The sequence below is a fragment of the Monopterus albus genome, unplaced genomic scaffold (assembly GCF_001952655.1).
Source record: "Monopterus albus unplaced genomic scaffold, M_albus_1.0 scaffold22.1, whole genome shotgun sequence".
In the NCBI taxonomy this organism is placed as follows: Eukaryota; Metazoa; Chordata; class Actinopteri; order Synbranchiformes; family Synbranchidae; genus Monopterus; species Monopterus albus.
The window spans coordinates 43,949-62,146 of NW_018127902.1; the positions used below are offsets into that span (position 1 = coordinate 43,949).

At 41.9% G+C, this 18,198-nt stretch overlaps 1 protein-coding gene and 1 non-coding gene across 2 annotated transcripts in view; one reads left to right on the top strand and one right to left on the bottom strand.

Annotated features, from left to right (window-relative positions):
- The window catches only part of LOC109956806 (E3 ubiquitin-protein ligase DTX1-like), a 34,131-nt gene extending 23,366 nt beyond the window's left edge, over positions 1 to 10,765 (bottom strand). Inside the window, 3 exon segments of the mRNA XM_020594158.1 lie at positions 9,623 to 9,764; positions 9,766 to 9,850; positions 10,146 to 10,765. Coding sequence (XP_020449814.1) covers positions 9,623 to 9,764; positions 9,766 to 9,850; positions 10,146 to 10,147 — 229 coding nt within the window. The 5' untranslated portion in view covers positions 10,148 to 10,765.
- Positions 10,766 to 12,010: 1,245 nt separating this feature from the next.
- Positions 12,011 to 12,083, top strand: trnat-ugu (transfer RNA threonine (anticodon UGU)). The gene has a single exon. It is a non-coding gene; the product is annotated as a tRNA-Thr (tRNA).
- Positions 12,084 to 18,198: the final 6,115 nt, after the last annotated feature.

An 18,198-nucleotide genomic window follows, 5' to 3' on the forward strand; every position in this document is an offset into this window, starting at 1 on the left:
GCGGTGGGGGAGGTGGTTAGTGGTGGCTGTAGATGGGAGCATCTTATACTTGACATAAAAGATTTAAAAAATGTTCTTTTGAAAACTAAAAGAAAAGTTTAAATTGTAGACATAGTGGAAAATGGCTTTAGACATTCCACACTTAGCGAGTAGCAGTGGTAAACAACAGCAAGCGATGAAGATCGATTTTTTTTTCCAAGTAATGTTATTATTTCAAAGAAGACCAACAGGCATGTGTTGAATCACATGGGCTCAGACGAGCTGGGGATGAGGAGCACCCTTTCGCCCGCAGATGTAAACCACGACGGCATCTCATCATGCTGAGAGTTAGTTACAGGCTAATAATTTTATTTGGTTATGACGAGTTAAATGTGGTGAATGAGAACGTGGATCATAACCAGGATCACGTTTGTCGTTAATACAAATCTAACTGAATGGAGCACCCTGTACTGAAAAAAACTTCCCCGTGTACATGGTTCACTGTTACATTGCTACTGACGTCATGTAAAAATATAAAAAAAGTATTTAAATATGGAAATAAAATGTAAAAACAAAACAAAACAAAAAAGAACAGCTCTGAAATGGCTCAGGTTTTTGCTGTACTTTCAAACCATGTTGTTCAATTTTGTCCAACATGTTCAGCACAGATTGGATTCTTTACCAGCCAACGAGTCATGAATCACAGATGCTTGCATAACAGCAACAGAATGTGCACATTACAAGATCCATCTAAAATTAAATGATTAATCAAGCAATATACATTGTGTTTTAAACTACTGTGATAATGAATTCATTGTCATTTTTGAACAAAATGTCAAATAATCTCTGGTTCCAGCTCCCCAGGTCTGAAGATTTCGTGCATTTTTTGCCATGTATGATGGCAAAGTGAGTATCCTTAGGGTTTGAACTGTCAGTTCACAAAACATTTACCTGGACATTTTCACTATTTTTGGACATTCTGTACACAAAAATATTGAGAAAACATCAGTACATTAATAGGTGATAGGAAAAAAATCATGACAGCAACCAAATATCAAGTCAAATGAATGATGTTTGTCAACATCACCATGATTAAAACACCAAAAAATAAGAATATCTTCTGAAAAGCTGGGTTCATCCGCAGAGTCCAGTTCACAGTGGCCAAACAGTTTTTATGTTGGTTTCTCCTTTCACAGAGCAGCAGCACAATAAGCAGTTTAAGTCACAATCTTCATTCATATCACCCTATACATCCCCCTCCCCTATCCCATTCTTTCATGATGGTTCCATTGTGTTTGTATTAGCAGGTAGATTCTCTGCATCAAACCAAGCGCTCCCTTTTCCTCCCCGAGCCTCTTCAACAAAGAACAGGACTGGGTTACACAAACTGCTTGCACGAAGAGAGGGCAGATGTAAAACTTTGCAACTCTTTCCACAGTTTTAACACAGTACAGAAAGGTATTTGAAGGTGCTAAGAGCAGACAGGAAGTCCATCCATCCATAATCTATACCACATATTTCTAAATACAGTCGCGGGGTGGCTGAAGCCAATCCCAGCCAACACCGGGCGGGGCACACCCTGGACAGGCCACCAGCGTTTCACATGGCTGACACTTAGAGACAGACCACCACGCGCACTCCTCCAGGGAATTTAGAGTCACAAATCAACCTAAGTTGCATATCTTTGGACTGTGAGAGGAAGCCGGAGTACCCGGAGAGAACCCACACAGGCACAGGGAGAACATACACAGAAAGGACTCATGTCAGCCAGGGCTCAAACCTGGAACCTTCTTGCTGTGAGGTGACGGTGCTAACCACCACGCCAGTGTGCCGCTGCAGACACGAGGCTTAAGTTTATGTTCAGCATTTGTTGCAGGATGTTTTCTGTTATGCAAAGTAGGCAGTTCCATTTCACTAATGATCACATTGATTGTGGACTTCAGAAAGACATTTAGTGCAAATAATAATAATAAAATAGTAGTAATAACAAATGTATTATTCAAGAATCCACTGTGATCTCATTTCTGAGTGGAAAAAAGTCATTCATATTTTAGCCAGTCCTCATACTCATGGTGGTCTCTACTTCAATGCAAGTATCAAGAATCAAATTCTGGCATATTTCCTTTTGGCTATATCAAACTAAAGAGTCAATGGGGCACAGCAGGCTTCAAATGCTATTCTTTCACCTTAGATAGAAATAAAAGTGTCAAGTCAAACTGTTGTCACAGCCATAGTGGTGATGATGGTGTGGGGAGAGACACTGAGCACACACACACACACACACACACACACACATCATCCTGGGTCTCATCTGGCTCATAAGTCAGCCACAAATACATAACAAAACGTTTTGACCTCACATCTTGGTCATTTTTTATCCACATGGTAGAGAAGCAGCAGTATTTTCCTCACCCTCTCTTTCGTATCTTTCCATCCCTGTGAAACTTGACAAGTCCCAGTCTGAACCCAGCCCAAGGGAAACCAGCTAAAACCTGAGCTATTTTCCTAAGGATAACTAAATCTTCTAGCTCCACTTCTCCACTCATTGTCCTCAAACAGCCCTGAGTATAGCCAAGCAGTGGCGGGATGAGGGATACGGTACGACTGATGACATGCCAAACCCAATATTTAGTATGAGCCTGTGTGTCGAGGCTAAAAATCTAAAAATGAAATTGACACTCGTTCATAGATTATAAGAAGACAAATCTGTAGCAAATGTTCACACCAACCATGTAAAAATGAGAGCTGATACAGAGATAAACTGAAACAAAGAACAAAATCCCAAAGATGGGGGTCAGGAGGAAGAGAGTAGAAAAAAGCGATAAGAGAAGAACAGAGAAACTGTGGCCTAAGGAATGAACTCTCAAATTATCTAGAAGGTCAAGCTGATGTGGAGTCTTTCACACACTCGTTTCATTTTCCTTTTTCCTTCATAGTTAGGCCTGGCTCATGTGTCACTGAGCCTTCCCTTAGTCATGCTGCTATAGGCCTAGCCTATATGCCACCACTACACACCACTAACTGCGTGTCCTCACTCTCCCTGTACCTTTCTGCAGGTAGCCCTGGCTCTGGAGCTCTAGGTTTCTGATGAGCAGTGACCGGCCACATCAACCTGCCCAGTGTTTGACTGTTTGTTGTGTCTTGTTGCTTTTCTTTGTATCCTCTCTCCTCTATCCACTCACCCCAACCAGTCGAGGCAGAAGGGGTCTGTCGGAGGCTTCTCCTCCCCGATGTCACCAAGTGCTGCTTAAGGGGGATTTGTTGGGTTTTCCTCTATAATCCAGTAAGGTCTGGACCTTACTATGTGAAGTGCCCTGAGATGATTGCGGTTGTGGTTTGTTGCTATACAAATAAAACTGAACTGAACTAAATCCATCACTTTCCCACCTTCTGTTCTCTCATTTCCCTCTTTTGATTTGTTGATCTTGGTATGTCACCATTCTGCTGTCTGATTTCATTTCTCCCCTTTGCTTTCATTTTGTCTTCTCTTACTAACATGGCATCTATATATATATATATATCCACACATTTGTCTCTCTGCTTCCCTCTTTCATTTCTGCCCCACATAAAATCCAAATGTTGGGCCAATTTTGGAAAAAGAACATTATGGTACAAAACAACAGGCATGTTTCTATTAAAATGAAATAAAGAAAATGTTACTCTAATTGTAACTGGACTTCGTGTGTGAAATTGGTGGAGTTCCACTTTAAATCAGCACATTTCTGTAGTCATCATGAAAAAGTCTTAGTGCTCTGAGCAACACTGGCTCCCCCTGAGGCCCTCTAATCCCCATCACATGAGAGTCATCAGCCACAGGCCTTCCTGGATGTGTGTGCCTTTGGTGCTTACATGTGGTCAGTGTTTCATGGTTATGAAGCTGAGTTTTAGGCTGAAAAGCTGTGTCTAGTCTGGTTTGAGTGTGAAGTTAGAGCTAATGGAATGGTACTAGATGTAGTTGGTCAAAGTATTTGTCACTAAACTCAGGCTCAGTAACTGTGGGAATCTTTGCTCGTGACTACAGCAGGATCCACAGGGTCCATGACCCGGCAACATAGTATAATCAATAATGCCTTCATATAGGTTGGCTGGTGTGTGTAGCGGAGCAGGCACTGAGTGATGTGCCTCCCAGAGGCCTCACAGTAACAGTAACCTGAAACGCAAAGTTTCACAACACCTCACAAAAGAAAAGCTGTGACCCCCTCCAACTCTGATCTCTGTCTGGGTTTCCTTTCCCACTGTTTTTGGTGGATTATGATATGTCCACACTGAAAACAGCACAGGCTGCATGCTAACCTAAAGCCTCCTTTGTTCTACCAATCAAGCATTAGTGTGCTTTTAGTGTAATTACTGAATAGATGATGTTGAAGATGATAACAACCCTGCAGCAGACTGGACACCTGTCCAGGGTGTACCCTGCCTCTCACCCAGTGGCAGCTGGGACTGGGATTTCGGCTTTCAAAAATTTCCATTTATCAAAATGAAAGTCTTCTCAGAAGCCTTAATTCAATCATTCTCCAATTTCTCCGTTAGGTCTTGTCATCTTTTTTAACTTTTATCTGCCTTCCATCTTCCTGCCCTGTGCTCCTTTCAACATCTTGATTTTAAGGATTCCTTGGTTTTTATTCAGTCTGCCAGAAATAATATTCTCCCTTGCTGTCGCCCTCTCCACTTTTTTTAAACCATCCCATCTGACTTTGGTGCGCCACCTGCTCCTCTCATTCTGTCTCTGTCTTTGCTCTACTTTGTCTCACCTTGAAAGAGTCCCATCCCCTGAGTTTTGGGTTCAAATTTCAGCTTCAGAGAATCAGTGAGAAAAGCAGGAAAAGAGTGTGATGGAGGAGGAAAAAGAGACAGATGAGGTGGAGCAGAGGATGTCCAGGAAAAGAAAAGTGATTCCTTAAGACAAAGAAAGAAGGGGACCATATCCTTAATGAAAAAAGTCAAAGACAAAACAAAAATCCATCCAAAATTCCCTCCAGGAAGTACTGGTTTTGTAACTGCAATCAGGTATGTAGACTCAAAAACCTGTGTTGCATATGTGAAACTGGAAATGTGTATGTGTGTGTATAGGGGTCTGACGATATCTGACTATTCTACATGACCATATATTTCACATTTAACCTCCTTTTCTGTGTACAGTCCTGTGGTATTAACGCAGTCCTGTCATTGGTTGATACAGCTTATAGAGCTTGGTTTGATGCAATAGATTTCACTGCTAATGCAAACATCACTAAATATTTTGCCATGTAAGAATGAGATTGCATGGGGGTAGGAATCAATCGATCAAATGGTTTATAGCGCAGCCCTACTCTTTAAGCTCACTGCTTTGGTTTTACAACCCACAAATTATTGTATTTTATTTTATTCATCTAACCAACATTTAACAAGGGTAATCTCATTATATCAAATCCTTCCCACTGGGCTGTGTGCATGTGTGGCCCTGTCTGTGTGCTTTAGAACGTAACCACTGTGCACAATCAGAAAATATGGTGTTATTTCTCTGAACTGCTACTTTGTTTTACCAGTGCCACTCCCTCTCTTCATTCGCACACTAGCTCGCCTGTCTGCCGTTACTTGCTCTCTATGTTGATAGAGCAGATTTACAACACAGACGGTGAAATTTGGGCACAAAGATAAAAAGAACGGCTCTTAGGTACAACCAGGGGTTAAAATGGGCTGGAGCACACTGGAGCTCCGCCTCCTGACGTTCACATGGCACCAAGTCTCCTTCAGTATCATACCATATTTCACACTATAAGTAATTCATTCTCCCATTAACAGTTATATGATGGTCTAGACTGCAACAAGAGATGTTAGCTGTCATGTCCATTAACACCAAACCAAATGATATCAAATTTGGTTACCACACGTGCTCTACTCTGCAATGGTGCACATAATAGTTTTACTCTCGGTAAGTTTCCAAGAATTTGGTTAGTTAGTCAGCCAGCTAGTAGTGCATGTGTATTTACTGAGCTGTTTGCAGCCTAGTCGGGCTGGACAGCGGAAGCACTGGGTGAAATCCCCGTGGGCCACTTGAGCAACCTTTTTTGATCAGTCATTTATACAAAAACAAGAGAGATTGCCACATCCTCCTCCTCCTCCTCCTCTCCATGTTCAGTCTAAGATATAACTAAAACTGAAAATGAAGAATATCAGCTCCCAGAATTCAAGCTACTGGCTTTTTGTACAGTTCACATCAATTTCATTTGTCACTACGGGGCCTGCCCTGTCAATGCTCGGTCCACAAACGTCTCATACATATTCATGTAAGGGCAGGTTAGTGCAGTGCATGTAAAACTGTTCTGTAACACTGTCGTAACCTGGTTTGTATTCAGCCTAAATATTTGGTTCCATCATCTTCCCTTTGTCTCTAGGGAGTCCCCCATCCAACCCTCACTCCCCTCTGCCATAACCCTAATGCCCCAGGGCATTGTGGGGGTCTAGGAATGCATCCTGCTGAGGCTATAAAAGATGCCCATAGTCTTAAAAATGTGCCTCAAAAAACAATGGCATGTGGGTCTTTAAAGTAAATGGTCTTATACTTTTTACAGCACACTCAAAGCGCTTTCACACTACTTGGCCATTCACCCATTCGTACTCACAAACACTCACAAATTCACACACCGGTGTTATCACAGGGAGCAATTGAGGGTTCAGTATCTTGCTCAAGGACACTTCGACATGTTGACTGTACAAGCCGGGAATTGAACTGCTAATCCTCCGGTTAGGAAACGACCCGCTCTACCTCCTCAGCCACAGCCGCCCCCTATATTTGACAGCACTTTTTTGAATCTTCATCTGATATCAAGTCTTTTTTTAAAACTGTGTCATTTTGAATGTTTTACTGAACCTACTCTAAGCTTTTGACATGTGTAAGACTTCAGCTGTAAATGATAAAACTCAAAAATTGAGATGTATTGGCAAGAAAATGATGATACGAAACATATCACGATACAGGGGTTACAATTCAATATATTTCAATATAGTGCGATACTGTTAACAAGGTGTCATATTGTGATTTTATTCCTACTGTTCCAAATCCCACTTTTAACTGTCCAAAAGAGTCTGACATTAAGTCTCTTTTTCACATTTTACATGATAATTATAGTCTAATATCTAGCTGTTTATCTTTGTAAAAGTTCTACTAGCCATTCTCTGATCTTATGTCTGAAGAAAGGCTTGTGGCTATATCATCAGTTTTCCTTATTTATAACCTGCTTCTGTCAACCACTTGTTGAGTTTACTGTCATCTGTTTGGTCAGTAAATGCATCACAAACCTCCTGATTGATATACTGTGAAAATCTAAACTCTAGTTAAACACCATGACACCTAAAAAAAATCTATTTAATACATCTTTAAATTGGCAGATTTCTTTAACACCTTTTACTCACAACTGTATCTTAATCCTTAATCCATCAATCTCAGTTTTAAGGCAAAACAATTAAACAGCTGCTTTGTGCTTTAACAGGAACAACATGGCCTGCTTCCTCACTGTAACTTCCGTCTACAGAGCTGGACTAGCTCGAACATGATGCTGGAATAGCAGAGCCCAGCTTTGTCTTCAACCGCTCTCTCTCTCTCTCTCTCTCTGCAACAACCTGTGACCCCCAAACCCAGCCACCCCTGCCATCTGTCTCTGAGGTCTGCTCTGCTTCTCAAAGCCCTCAGACTTTCACTTCATGTGTGTATGTATGTGTGTGTGTGTCTCATAGTCGCAATCGAGTAACTCACGTCTGTTCAATAAAATCCAACAATGGTGAAAGAGAGAATCACAGAAAGTGAAGGAGAGAAAACAGACTCCCCGATGATCTCACTCCCTCTGCAACTACCGCTCCCACTTCTTCTACTCCCAGCGCACACACACTCATATCTTTCTGTCTTTCCCATGTCAAAGCCAAAACTGAAAGACCCTCGGGACACTCGCCTATTGATGGATCTAAGCCCTCATACAAAAGAGAGGGATAGGAAGGGGGAAAGGTGAAAGATCCCAGGCAGTGATGGGGAGAGAGAGCATGGACAGTTACAGAGGGAGGACAAATAAAGTGAACTCTCTGCTCATTAGGTCTTGAGATATTTAGTTTTTTTCCACAGAATCAAGGTCCTTCTGTTTCTTCTCTTCGCATGCAGCTGCTGTGTGCCTATGTGAATGTCTGTAGTGATAGTGGATAAGAGCTGAGGAATGCTGCTAATCCAGTGGTCATATACAGCTGCTCCAGATCATCAAGCTGCTGGATCTCAACACAACCACCACATCCACACTGTCTCTCTCCCTCTGTATGAGTGACAGAAACGACAGTTGTAACCTTGAAAAAGGGCCAGATTGAAACAAGATTTATACCAAGTAAATCAACAGATCAACACTTTGTCTGATGGAGACATGTAAACAGAGTATCAGAGAGTTTTTTTAAACCACACACAGAAAAGCATCTGTTTGAAGGTGTTGTAATTAAGAGTAGACAAGAGCTTTAAGTCTGTTTTGCATAGTTCAGACGGTCCCATTTCAGTAACAACAGTTTGTTCTGTCTTCATAAAGGCTTCATCTAATGCAAACATTTGTAACAAGAGAAAGAAGTGCATTGCTCAGGAATCATGAGAGAAAATCTTGATCTCAATTCTGAATGTGAAAAAGAAAATGTGATTCTTATTTTACCCAGAACTGCACCATCCTATGTGATGCTGTTGATCCTGCTTGTAGGCATGATGCCATCTCCAATCAGAGGTCTTGTAACATACAAGACATACTTTATAGTAGATGTTAGGTTGTAATCCTATTTCACTGTATGAACAGTATCAAAAAGGCTACCTACATTTGGCCCAAAGAAAAATCTGTCTCTCTTTGTTGTTGTGTACGGACGAGGAAAAGAAAGAAACTTATTCTCCATTTAAAACACCGATGGAACCAAACACACTGACTAAACTAAAACAAACATTTCCAAAGTTTTCTGATGACCTTATGGCTCTGTTTACATCCAGCACAAGGCATACACCTATGTTACACCATTGGTGGTCGGTTTTAATGGGTTAAAACAAATATGGACTGAGTCTTCAACAAGTCAACCTATGGTAATCACCACCTTTACTGACTTTGTTGACAAAAACCCTCTTGCAGTTTCTCTCTGAGTTACAGTCCTTCCTATGCTTTGAGCTCCACCTACACAAGTCAAACCTCAACACAGACATACAGTAGCTATACATACTGTATAGGAGTTGATGAGACTAATCACACTGTCTGGAAATACCAGACACGTCATTTGTAGATGAATGAGAGGTGCTATTCTATGCAAACAATGCAAATGAACAAAATCACAAATCATATTGTACATCTTACATGACGGGTCCAGGCAGAAGAGATTACATCATTACCAAGTACAGAAGTGCCCAATGCAGACAGACATTTATGTGTTTTGGAGCCATCAAGTTATTGAAAAGCCATGGCCACAGGTCGGGTGCAAGCAACACGCAGATATCAAAGAAGCAAGCTGCAATGCACGACATCAAATGATGTCGCAGTCCCGTTTAAAGTCGGTTATAGCACTCTCCTATAGTACAAAGTCACTTTTATGGCCCTGTATCCTGAATAAAACGCCCAAACGTGACATTCTTTCGCAGCCTCCATCAATCCCAGCACTCTCCCTGTCTTACCTGTGTCCTGTCGGAACTGGTGCATGGACTGGAGATCTATGATGTATGGCGAAAGCCGGCTGTCCACCTGGCCGAGGACCACGCTCCCTCCACGGGGGGCGCTGCTCCGGATGGCCGCCTCTATCTGGTGGGGGACGGCGGGGGCTGTAGGGCCGCCACCGACCATGTTCGTTCAGCCATTCCCACACCACCACAGCAGAGGCCAAGAGCATGTTGTTACTACTGGCCCTGGAGAAGAAATGAATCATGAAATAACAAGAAAACACTTATCTGTTAGCAAAAGTATCGCCAAGCCCCTCGGAGTTGAGTGAAGGATGTGTTTGCCAAAATACAGGCTGCCCGCTGGAAGCAGAGGCCAACCTCACAGCAAACACGGCAGCATCTCTCTGCACACGTCTTTTTGTTTTGTTAACAGTTCTCATCTTTCTGACCGCTTAGCGGTCCTTCTCCCCCGTGACGCATTAATACAGGCCGACTGTAATGTCACCCCAAAGCTACAACAAAGCCAGCTTCGGTCTCTTACATGGAGCCGCGCCTGAGCTAGCGCCGGGAGACGGCGACGCATTCTTCTACGAAGCACCGAGCTCCTCGCATGGCCAAGGGCAGAAGAAAACCACGGTCCTCGCTCGTCTCTCTTTGCTATGACACCGTAAAACGATGTGAAAATATCCGCGAAGTGAAGAGACAATAAAGCGACCTGAATGTTGTGGCTGCTGGAGGCTAGGTCTTGCTCCAGACACTGATTGTTTCTCCTGCGGATCGATTTTTCCTACGACGGCCTTTCCGTTCTGCGGGACTCCTGACAGTGGAGGAAATCACTCCGATGTAGGGAAGGGAAAATACGTTTAAAAACAACTTCACGGGGGTTGCTTCAGCATCGGGAGCGAGATAAAACCACGCTGGGTAGGGTGTAGAAAGCGACGGCGAGTGTACGTGTGTGTGTTTTCCGTAGTTTGGGGCGTAGCGAAGTGTAGAAAGTAGTGGCTTCCAACAGCGCAGCCTCAGCAGTAACCAGGCTCAGTCCCAGGTCACAGCAGAACGGGTTCAACCGGTCTGGATCCAGGGAAAACGACACTGCTGGTTTGTACTGAAAACAGATGTAACTATCGAACTGCCCAATGGGCCCAAGGCAACACTTGTATGTGTTTATTATTATTAACAGTTTGTAGCGACTGAACTCATTTCACGCCTGTATCATATTTCAAGTCTGTAGTGCTGCTGTTATTCTGGAAGGCTTCCTGCTGCAAGATAGTACTGACACCGTCTTTGAACACAGTTAGTTTACATGTACCGATTTCTTTAGATTTTCATTCATACATAGCCGTTTTCACCACTGCACAGAGAGGGTATGGTCCTGAATCAGACATTCACCTGTTAATATGAACTTCTAGGTCCACCCTCCTAGTCCAAGACACTTGGAGCTAAGTTAGATCCAGGACCGTCACAGACCTCTTCATGAATTAAATGTGTCGTTTCGGCTCCACCATGGCTCGTTCGTTCTCTCTCTGTACTCTTCCTGATCGCACAGAGCGAAACACTCCTTTCTCTTTATAATAAAAAGCTAAATCCAACCGAGATTAACTGCATTCCATTCAGCAGGTTATGGGTAGGAACAAGATACGTCCATGACACGTTGAAACAAACTCCATGTTTATCCTAATGCTATCTTTTCGCCCCCATGTTTACCTTGCTGTGGAAAAACCTGATCTAAACCTATAAGGGACCGAGAGGGCACCAGAGTCCCGGCCCCCGCCGCTCACCACGCCCAGAGAACCCCATGGCGATCGAGGACCGACAACCAATAGAAAGAGGGGCTCCCAAAACATTTAATGCCAGGACAGCACCATCGGCTTAGACACACGGTTAAATCTGTGTGACATAATTATATTTAAAATTTGTCTTATTTTTTTCTTGCTATTATTGTAGAATGTGTGTGAAAAATTCTAAAAGTCAAGAAGACGGCTGAGTAGTTTCCCACAGACGCTTGTCTTTTTAAAAGGTGGCCACATGCTGCCGCCTGGTGGATGAACAGGGAATCTCAACATGAAATTTTTGGGACAGCTTATAGTAGAAATCACGCCGTTCTTTCTTATAGTAGAAATCATGAAAATTAAGTGTCGACCGGGTGTTTTTTGAGAGGTATACAATATGTCTTGAATGATTATTAAGAGATGTGTCTGTAATTTTAAAACAGTATAGGTTTTCATCTCAGCAGAGGCTGTTAAGTCTCTCTCTTTATCTGCTTATTCCCATTTTTTGGCAATGGTGGTGAGCTGGCGTTTATTCCATCGTGTACTGTGGACAAGACGATATAAAACACCATAATAGAAATATAATGTAGCTGAAGCAAATATTTAGGTGTATATGTTGACAGACGGTGACATCATGGGCTCCATAGCTCAGTGGTTAGAGCACTGGTCTTGTAAACCAGGGGTCGCGAGTTCAAATCTCGCTGGGGCCTAGTTAACATAATTTATTCTTTTCTTTAAACACATTGTATAGCATACTTCATATTCTGATAAAATGCTGAAGGCTTCTGTTTTTAAACAATAATTTCGACATTAAATCTGTACAGAACACTGCTGGCTAGTGCTTCAGTTACACAAATAAATACAAGTAAATAATACCACATAAATACAGTATAATAACTACATAAAGAATTTCAAAGAGGGCATACTTCCAAAAACTGGAGAGCTGTTACCTGAATAACAAGACTCACAGCATGTGGCAGGGAATCCAGGCAGTCACAAACTACAGGAACAAATCAATGATCACAGTCTCCTATGACATCACCCTCCCGGACAGCCTTAATAAAGTCTATGCTATGTTTGACAGGCTGAATGCAGACACCTCCTCAAAATCCCCCTGCGACCCGGGGGACACTGCTTATCAGGTAACGCACACACAGGGTCTGAAGGCCCTGAAACAGGTGAACCCCCATAAGGTGGACCAGACCGTGTATCCCCTAGAGTTCTGAAAGCCTGCGGGGATCAACTAGCTAGTGTGTATGCAGACATCTTCAACCTGTCTTTAACCCAAGCAGTAGTCCCTCGCATTTTCAAAAAATTTGTCATCATACCGGTCCCTAAGACGTCAGACACATCCACTCTGAATGACTTCAGGCCAGTGGCACTCACATCAGTCGCCATGAAGTGCTTAGAGAAACTGGTCCTCACACGCATTAACCACATAGTCCCGGACACCGTAGACCCTTTCCAGTTTGCCTGCCACCCGAACAGATCAGTGGACAGTGCGGTGGCTCTGGCTTTATTCCACACCCTGAAACACCTGGACAACAGCAGTACATATGCTAGGATGCTCTTCTGGATTAGAGTTCTGCGTTCAACACCATTCGCCTGGTTAGGCTGATTGAGAAGCTGACAAACCTTGATGTCCCGACTCCCATCTGTAACTGGATTCTGGACTTCCTGACAGAAAGACCACAGGTGGTCAGACTGGGAGGGCGGGTGTCTGCTGAGCTCACAATCAGCACAGGCTCACTGCAGGGCTGCTGTGGCGCCCACCAAGGCGAACGTGTCTGCGTGTTCCACTCTCGAATGCTTTTTCTTCGTTTTCTTCTTTTTTGTGTGTTTTTTGCTTTTACTGTGGTGCACAAATGTCATGCACTGCTAACATACAACAGACAGGCATTGCTGGATATCACCAACTCACGAAGCCACTCCTAACATTATCCTAACCACAACCATTGAGGGAAGTGCTACGTGAAACTGGGTTTTGAACAGGGGAAACACATCTCGACAGGAGAACAAAAAATGCTGACAAATTTGCTATGTTTTCGGCAATGACAATACCTCAAGTCCTACCTGACATTTTCAAGCCAGAACAGCATTAACAAAATGGACCGACCCCCCCCCTGGGCTGCTACCTATTTAGAGATTGGAAGCCTTTATGGCTTTAGTGCAGTGGACTACAGTAAGTTAATGCATAAAAATGAAAACAACCAAATATTTGTCCTGGTTTGTTTATGAAGATGCACACATCTACACATTTCCCAAAACACACAAAAACCCCCTCATCTCTATTCAGTTTGCACTTTGTACATAAGCTTCCTATACATTTCTATTCATAATATACATTGATATAACTATCATAAGTACTTTACATTAAAGGGAATATAGCAACAAGTACTTTGTACAGAAAACTATGATAAATAAAATACAAGTGCAAAGAAAAGACAAATACAACAACAAAAATCCACCCTAGCAAAAAGTGAATAATCCTGCATTCACTCCACAGATATAAAATACAAGCACACACACACACATAAAGAAGTGCATTGCATTCAGTGAAGATAAAAAGGGTCTTATCTTGTATTTATCACTTACTATCTCACAATTGTGAGATCCTGTAATTAGATAAGATCTTTGTGTCGTAATTATGAGATCATGCAGGGGTTGGAATGCCTGAGCTTCCCTGAAAATATCCAGATTTTTAATGAATTCCTTCAGTGAAAGCTGTCAGTACATGTTCATCTTAGTTAGTATGCCAAATTAGATATTAACAGTTCACTTTTGCTATGCATTATTGGATGTACTGACAACTGTCACTGTATTACGTAGATTTTATTTGAATTACTCACAGGTGTGACACCTTTTGTCATAATTATGAGATCAGGATCTCTCCAATGCCCTTCTCTACACACACACTCATATACAGTATCCTTGTTTTTGTCACTTACTGGGTTGCTACATAGATTTACATTAATTTCTGGAAGACTTACCCTAACTTTTAAAAATTTAGATTGCTGGTTGCTTAAAAATTTTAACAGTCTAAATTGTTAACATTTTTTGACTTAGTGGGTCACAAGACTGCTGTGTTTATGTATAAAGCCAGGAAAGATTTATTACCTGGTGGTATTCAAAAACTATTTGATGAAAGGGAAGGGGGATACAATCTAAGGGGTCAGTTAAATTATAAAATTCATGCTATACGTACAACCAAAAAAAGATTCTGTATTTCGATAAGTGGAGTAAATCCATGGAATAATTTAAGTGTGGACATAAAAAGCAGTAAGAATATTGATGAGTTTAAACACAGATATAAAGGTATGTGTCAATCAAGATATATGCAAGAACAGGCTTAATGATTAATCAGACGGGAATGTGGAAGTAGAATATGTATCCATGTAGTAATACTGCTTGCAAACCAATGATGGTAAGATGATGTTAGGGGGTAGGACTAGATAAGTCTAACTTCTTCCTACTCCGTTCAAGCATGTACTAGGTATAAGTAAATTGAAAATATTTGTGTGGACATGTCTGGAATTATGTGTGATTACATACTGACTGTTGTTACATGTTTGAAAGAATAAATAAATCAAATCAAATCAAAACTTTAATCATAACTACTACCTGCCTGTCCCTATGCTGACTTTTGCTCTAACTTTACACTGCATCGTTTACATGACAGGCATGAAAAGCACCAAGGCTGCATTCCATTAAGTGTGACAATTTCAGGGCCTTAATAAAAGTTATTAGTTTATGTGCTTCTCCTGTTATGGCAAGTTAAAATGATTGTTACATTTTAGGTTTATTACATTAATGGCTGCTGTTTGTTTTTGTTTATTTATTGGAAAGGGTTGGTCTTTTGGGGTGCAGTTAGCAGTCGAGGTCTTGTTGGTGGTCCTTGTGTCTGACTTGGCTTTCCAGTGGGTAATGCAAACAGCCAGCACCATAATCACTAGACCGAAGCCCACAACCACGCAGTACCAGTGCAGAAACAGAAACTGAGAGGGACCTGGAGATGAAATGGAAGAAATACAACAAAAGAATATGATGTTGTAGCTAAAATTACTTGTAATTGTTTGTTTGTAAAAGCTGCATTTATTAAAATCAAACTGTCAAGTATCCTCATATGATCATATTTTTCCCATCTCTGATTATATTGTACTATATGTTGTGATATGTCTTTCATTGCGGTGGACTTTGTGTGTGTTAGGACATGACTGGGGGGGTTGATGGTGACATCACACACAAGCACTATGTCTGGTGCACACCAGGCATTGCTCATCATCTTGTACGCATGGTGGTAGCAGCAGGGACAGGGAGACTGGTCAGAACAAAGGGAAGGATGAATGCAGCCAAACACAGAGAGGTCCTGGAAGAAAAACTGAGACTGGGGCGACAGTTCACCTTTGAGTATGACAGTGACCTGAAGCATACAGCCAAGACAACACCTGAGTGGCTACGGGGGCAGCTGTGGCTCAGGAGCTAGAGCGGGTTGTTTCCTAACCGGAGGATTAGCGGTTCGATTCCCGGCTTGTCCAGTCAACGTGTCGAGGTGTCCTTGAGCAAGACGCTGAACCCCCAGTTGCTCCCGGTGTGTGAGTGCTTGGGAGTGCGAATGGGTTTTGAGTGTGCTGTAAAAGCATAGAAAGGTGCTATACAAGTATAAGACCATTTACAAGTCTCTGACCATCCCTGAGTGGCCCCACCAAAGTCCAGACTTCAACCACATTTGTTTCTCTTACTCTCTACAGTGGAAGTGGCAAGTACAAGGTCAGCTCAACCTACCACAACAGCCACATTTATAGGAAATACAATAGAACAATCCTTTCAGGAAAGCCATATACTTCCAACAGGCAAATGTGCATGAAAAAACTGATTTCCTTTTTCAAATATATCATGTAAGATGGCTTTACCTTGATAAAGATAAACCTGACAACTGTGCATATGGTCTTACTTTGAAGCATGGTTCCTCTCCCAACTGTCAGTCGTGCGTTTACATCGGCAATGCAGTAGTACAGCCCCAGATCTTTGGCTTCCACGCTACTGATTCTCAAAGCCAAAGATCGATTCCTCAACTCCACTGAAAAACGAGGGCTGATCTGAAACACTAAGAAAAATGTTGCAGTATAGTCAGTTGAAGGCATATCAAGCAATATCCAACATGCTAAATTAAGTGTTTTTACAAGCTCAACCTGACACAACATGTATGAAGTGCTCCTGAAAACTCAACTTCATCTTTAAAGAAGTCAAATATATCATTTTTTTCTGGTTTGTGACCCAGTTTTTATTGTTTGTTACCCCAGTTTCAAAACAAATTTCCCATTTAAATTGTGTAAATGAATGTGCAGATTACTTCTGCATTTCTCTCCACAGCCTCAGTTCAGGTGAGTTTTGAGCTGTTTTTCATGTTTCCATATTTGTTAAAACTAGACCAAACCAAACCAAAAACTGCAATCATGTTCTACCTGGAACTGGTTGCCCCTCTCTGAGGCTGGCACAGAGCACCACCATTGGTGTTTCAGTGAGATTCTGCTTAAGCCATGTCGTATCATAAAGGTAGGAGATGTTACAGCCCAGAGTAACTGTCGAACCAAACTGGACGTGCTGGACTTCAGCAGCTGGCACAAACAGCATCCAAAACCCAGCTGTGGTTATTAACCCTGGAGAGAATCAAATGGACATTTATTTATCACAGTTAACTGACATGAAAACAAATTTCTAAATTTCAAAGCTGACACTTTTTTTTGGGTAAACTTACAAAGCATAGATAGAGTGAGAGATATCTCTCCAGTATTGTTTTGTACTCCTGTCAATAATACGCAGTTAAATGTGCCAAAGAATGGGAGAGCATTCATATGGGAGCTCAGTATACGAGTTCAGTGATGTTTATCCATTATTTGGCCTCAAAGAGGTGGGTGTCAGGTTATGCCATCATAAATCTTCAGAGCCCCACAATAAGCAAACCTACCCTTAACACAAAGCATCCCTGAACACTATCCTCATCTGGTTGTACAACCAGTGGTGGAAGTAGTACTCCTGTCTTTTACTTAAACAAAAATAGCAATACCACAGTGTTGCAGGCAAGAGTCGTGGATTCAAAATTTTACTTACATTAATACTTGTGTAAAAGTATGAAGTACTAGCAGCTAATGTAAAAGTGCTCATTATCCAGAATGGCCCATTGCTGAATATTTTTGGATTATAATTATCACTTCAGTGATAAAGTGGGTCTAATTTAAAGATTCCCTCCAGGTGTTTTCAGAGATAAGATGATTTGGACCTCGCATTTCCATAGGAAAGTTCAACTGCCTGGTTAGAAATTCTTAAAATGACATATACACTGATCAGGCATAACATTATGACCACTGGCAGGTGAAGTGAATAACACTGACTGTTACAGTGGCACCTGTCAGTGTGTGGGGTACATTAGGCAGCAAAGTGAACATTCAGTCCTTGAAGTCGATGTGTTGGAAAACTGGACAAGCATAAGGATCTGAGTGACTTTGACAAGGGCTAAACTGTGATGTGAGATGACTGGGTCAGAGCATCTCCCACACTGCAGGTCTTGGTGGGTGTTCTTGGTCTGCAGTGGTTAGTACCTACCAACAGTGTCTAAGGAAGAACAAATGGTGAACTGGAGACAGGGTAATGAACGCCCATGGCTCACTGATGATGAGGTTGCCCTACTGTAGATTAAACCTTTAACTTCCATTTGTACTTTTCAAAAGATTAAAATGTATTTGAATTTTTGTTAAAATGGTTGAAAATGAGAAATACTGTACATTGGTCTCTATGAAGAAAAAGTCAGGGGCTGTAGTGGTGATATCA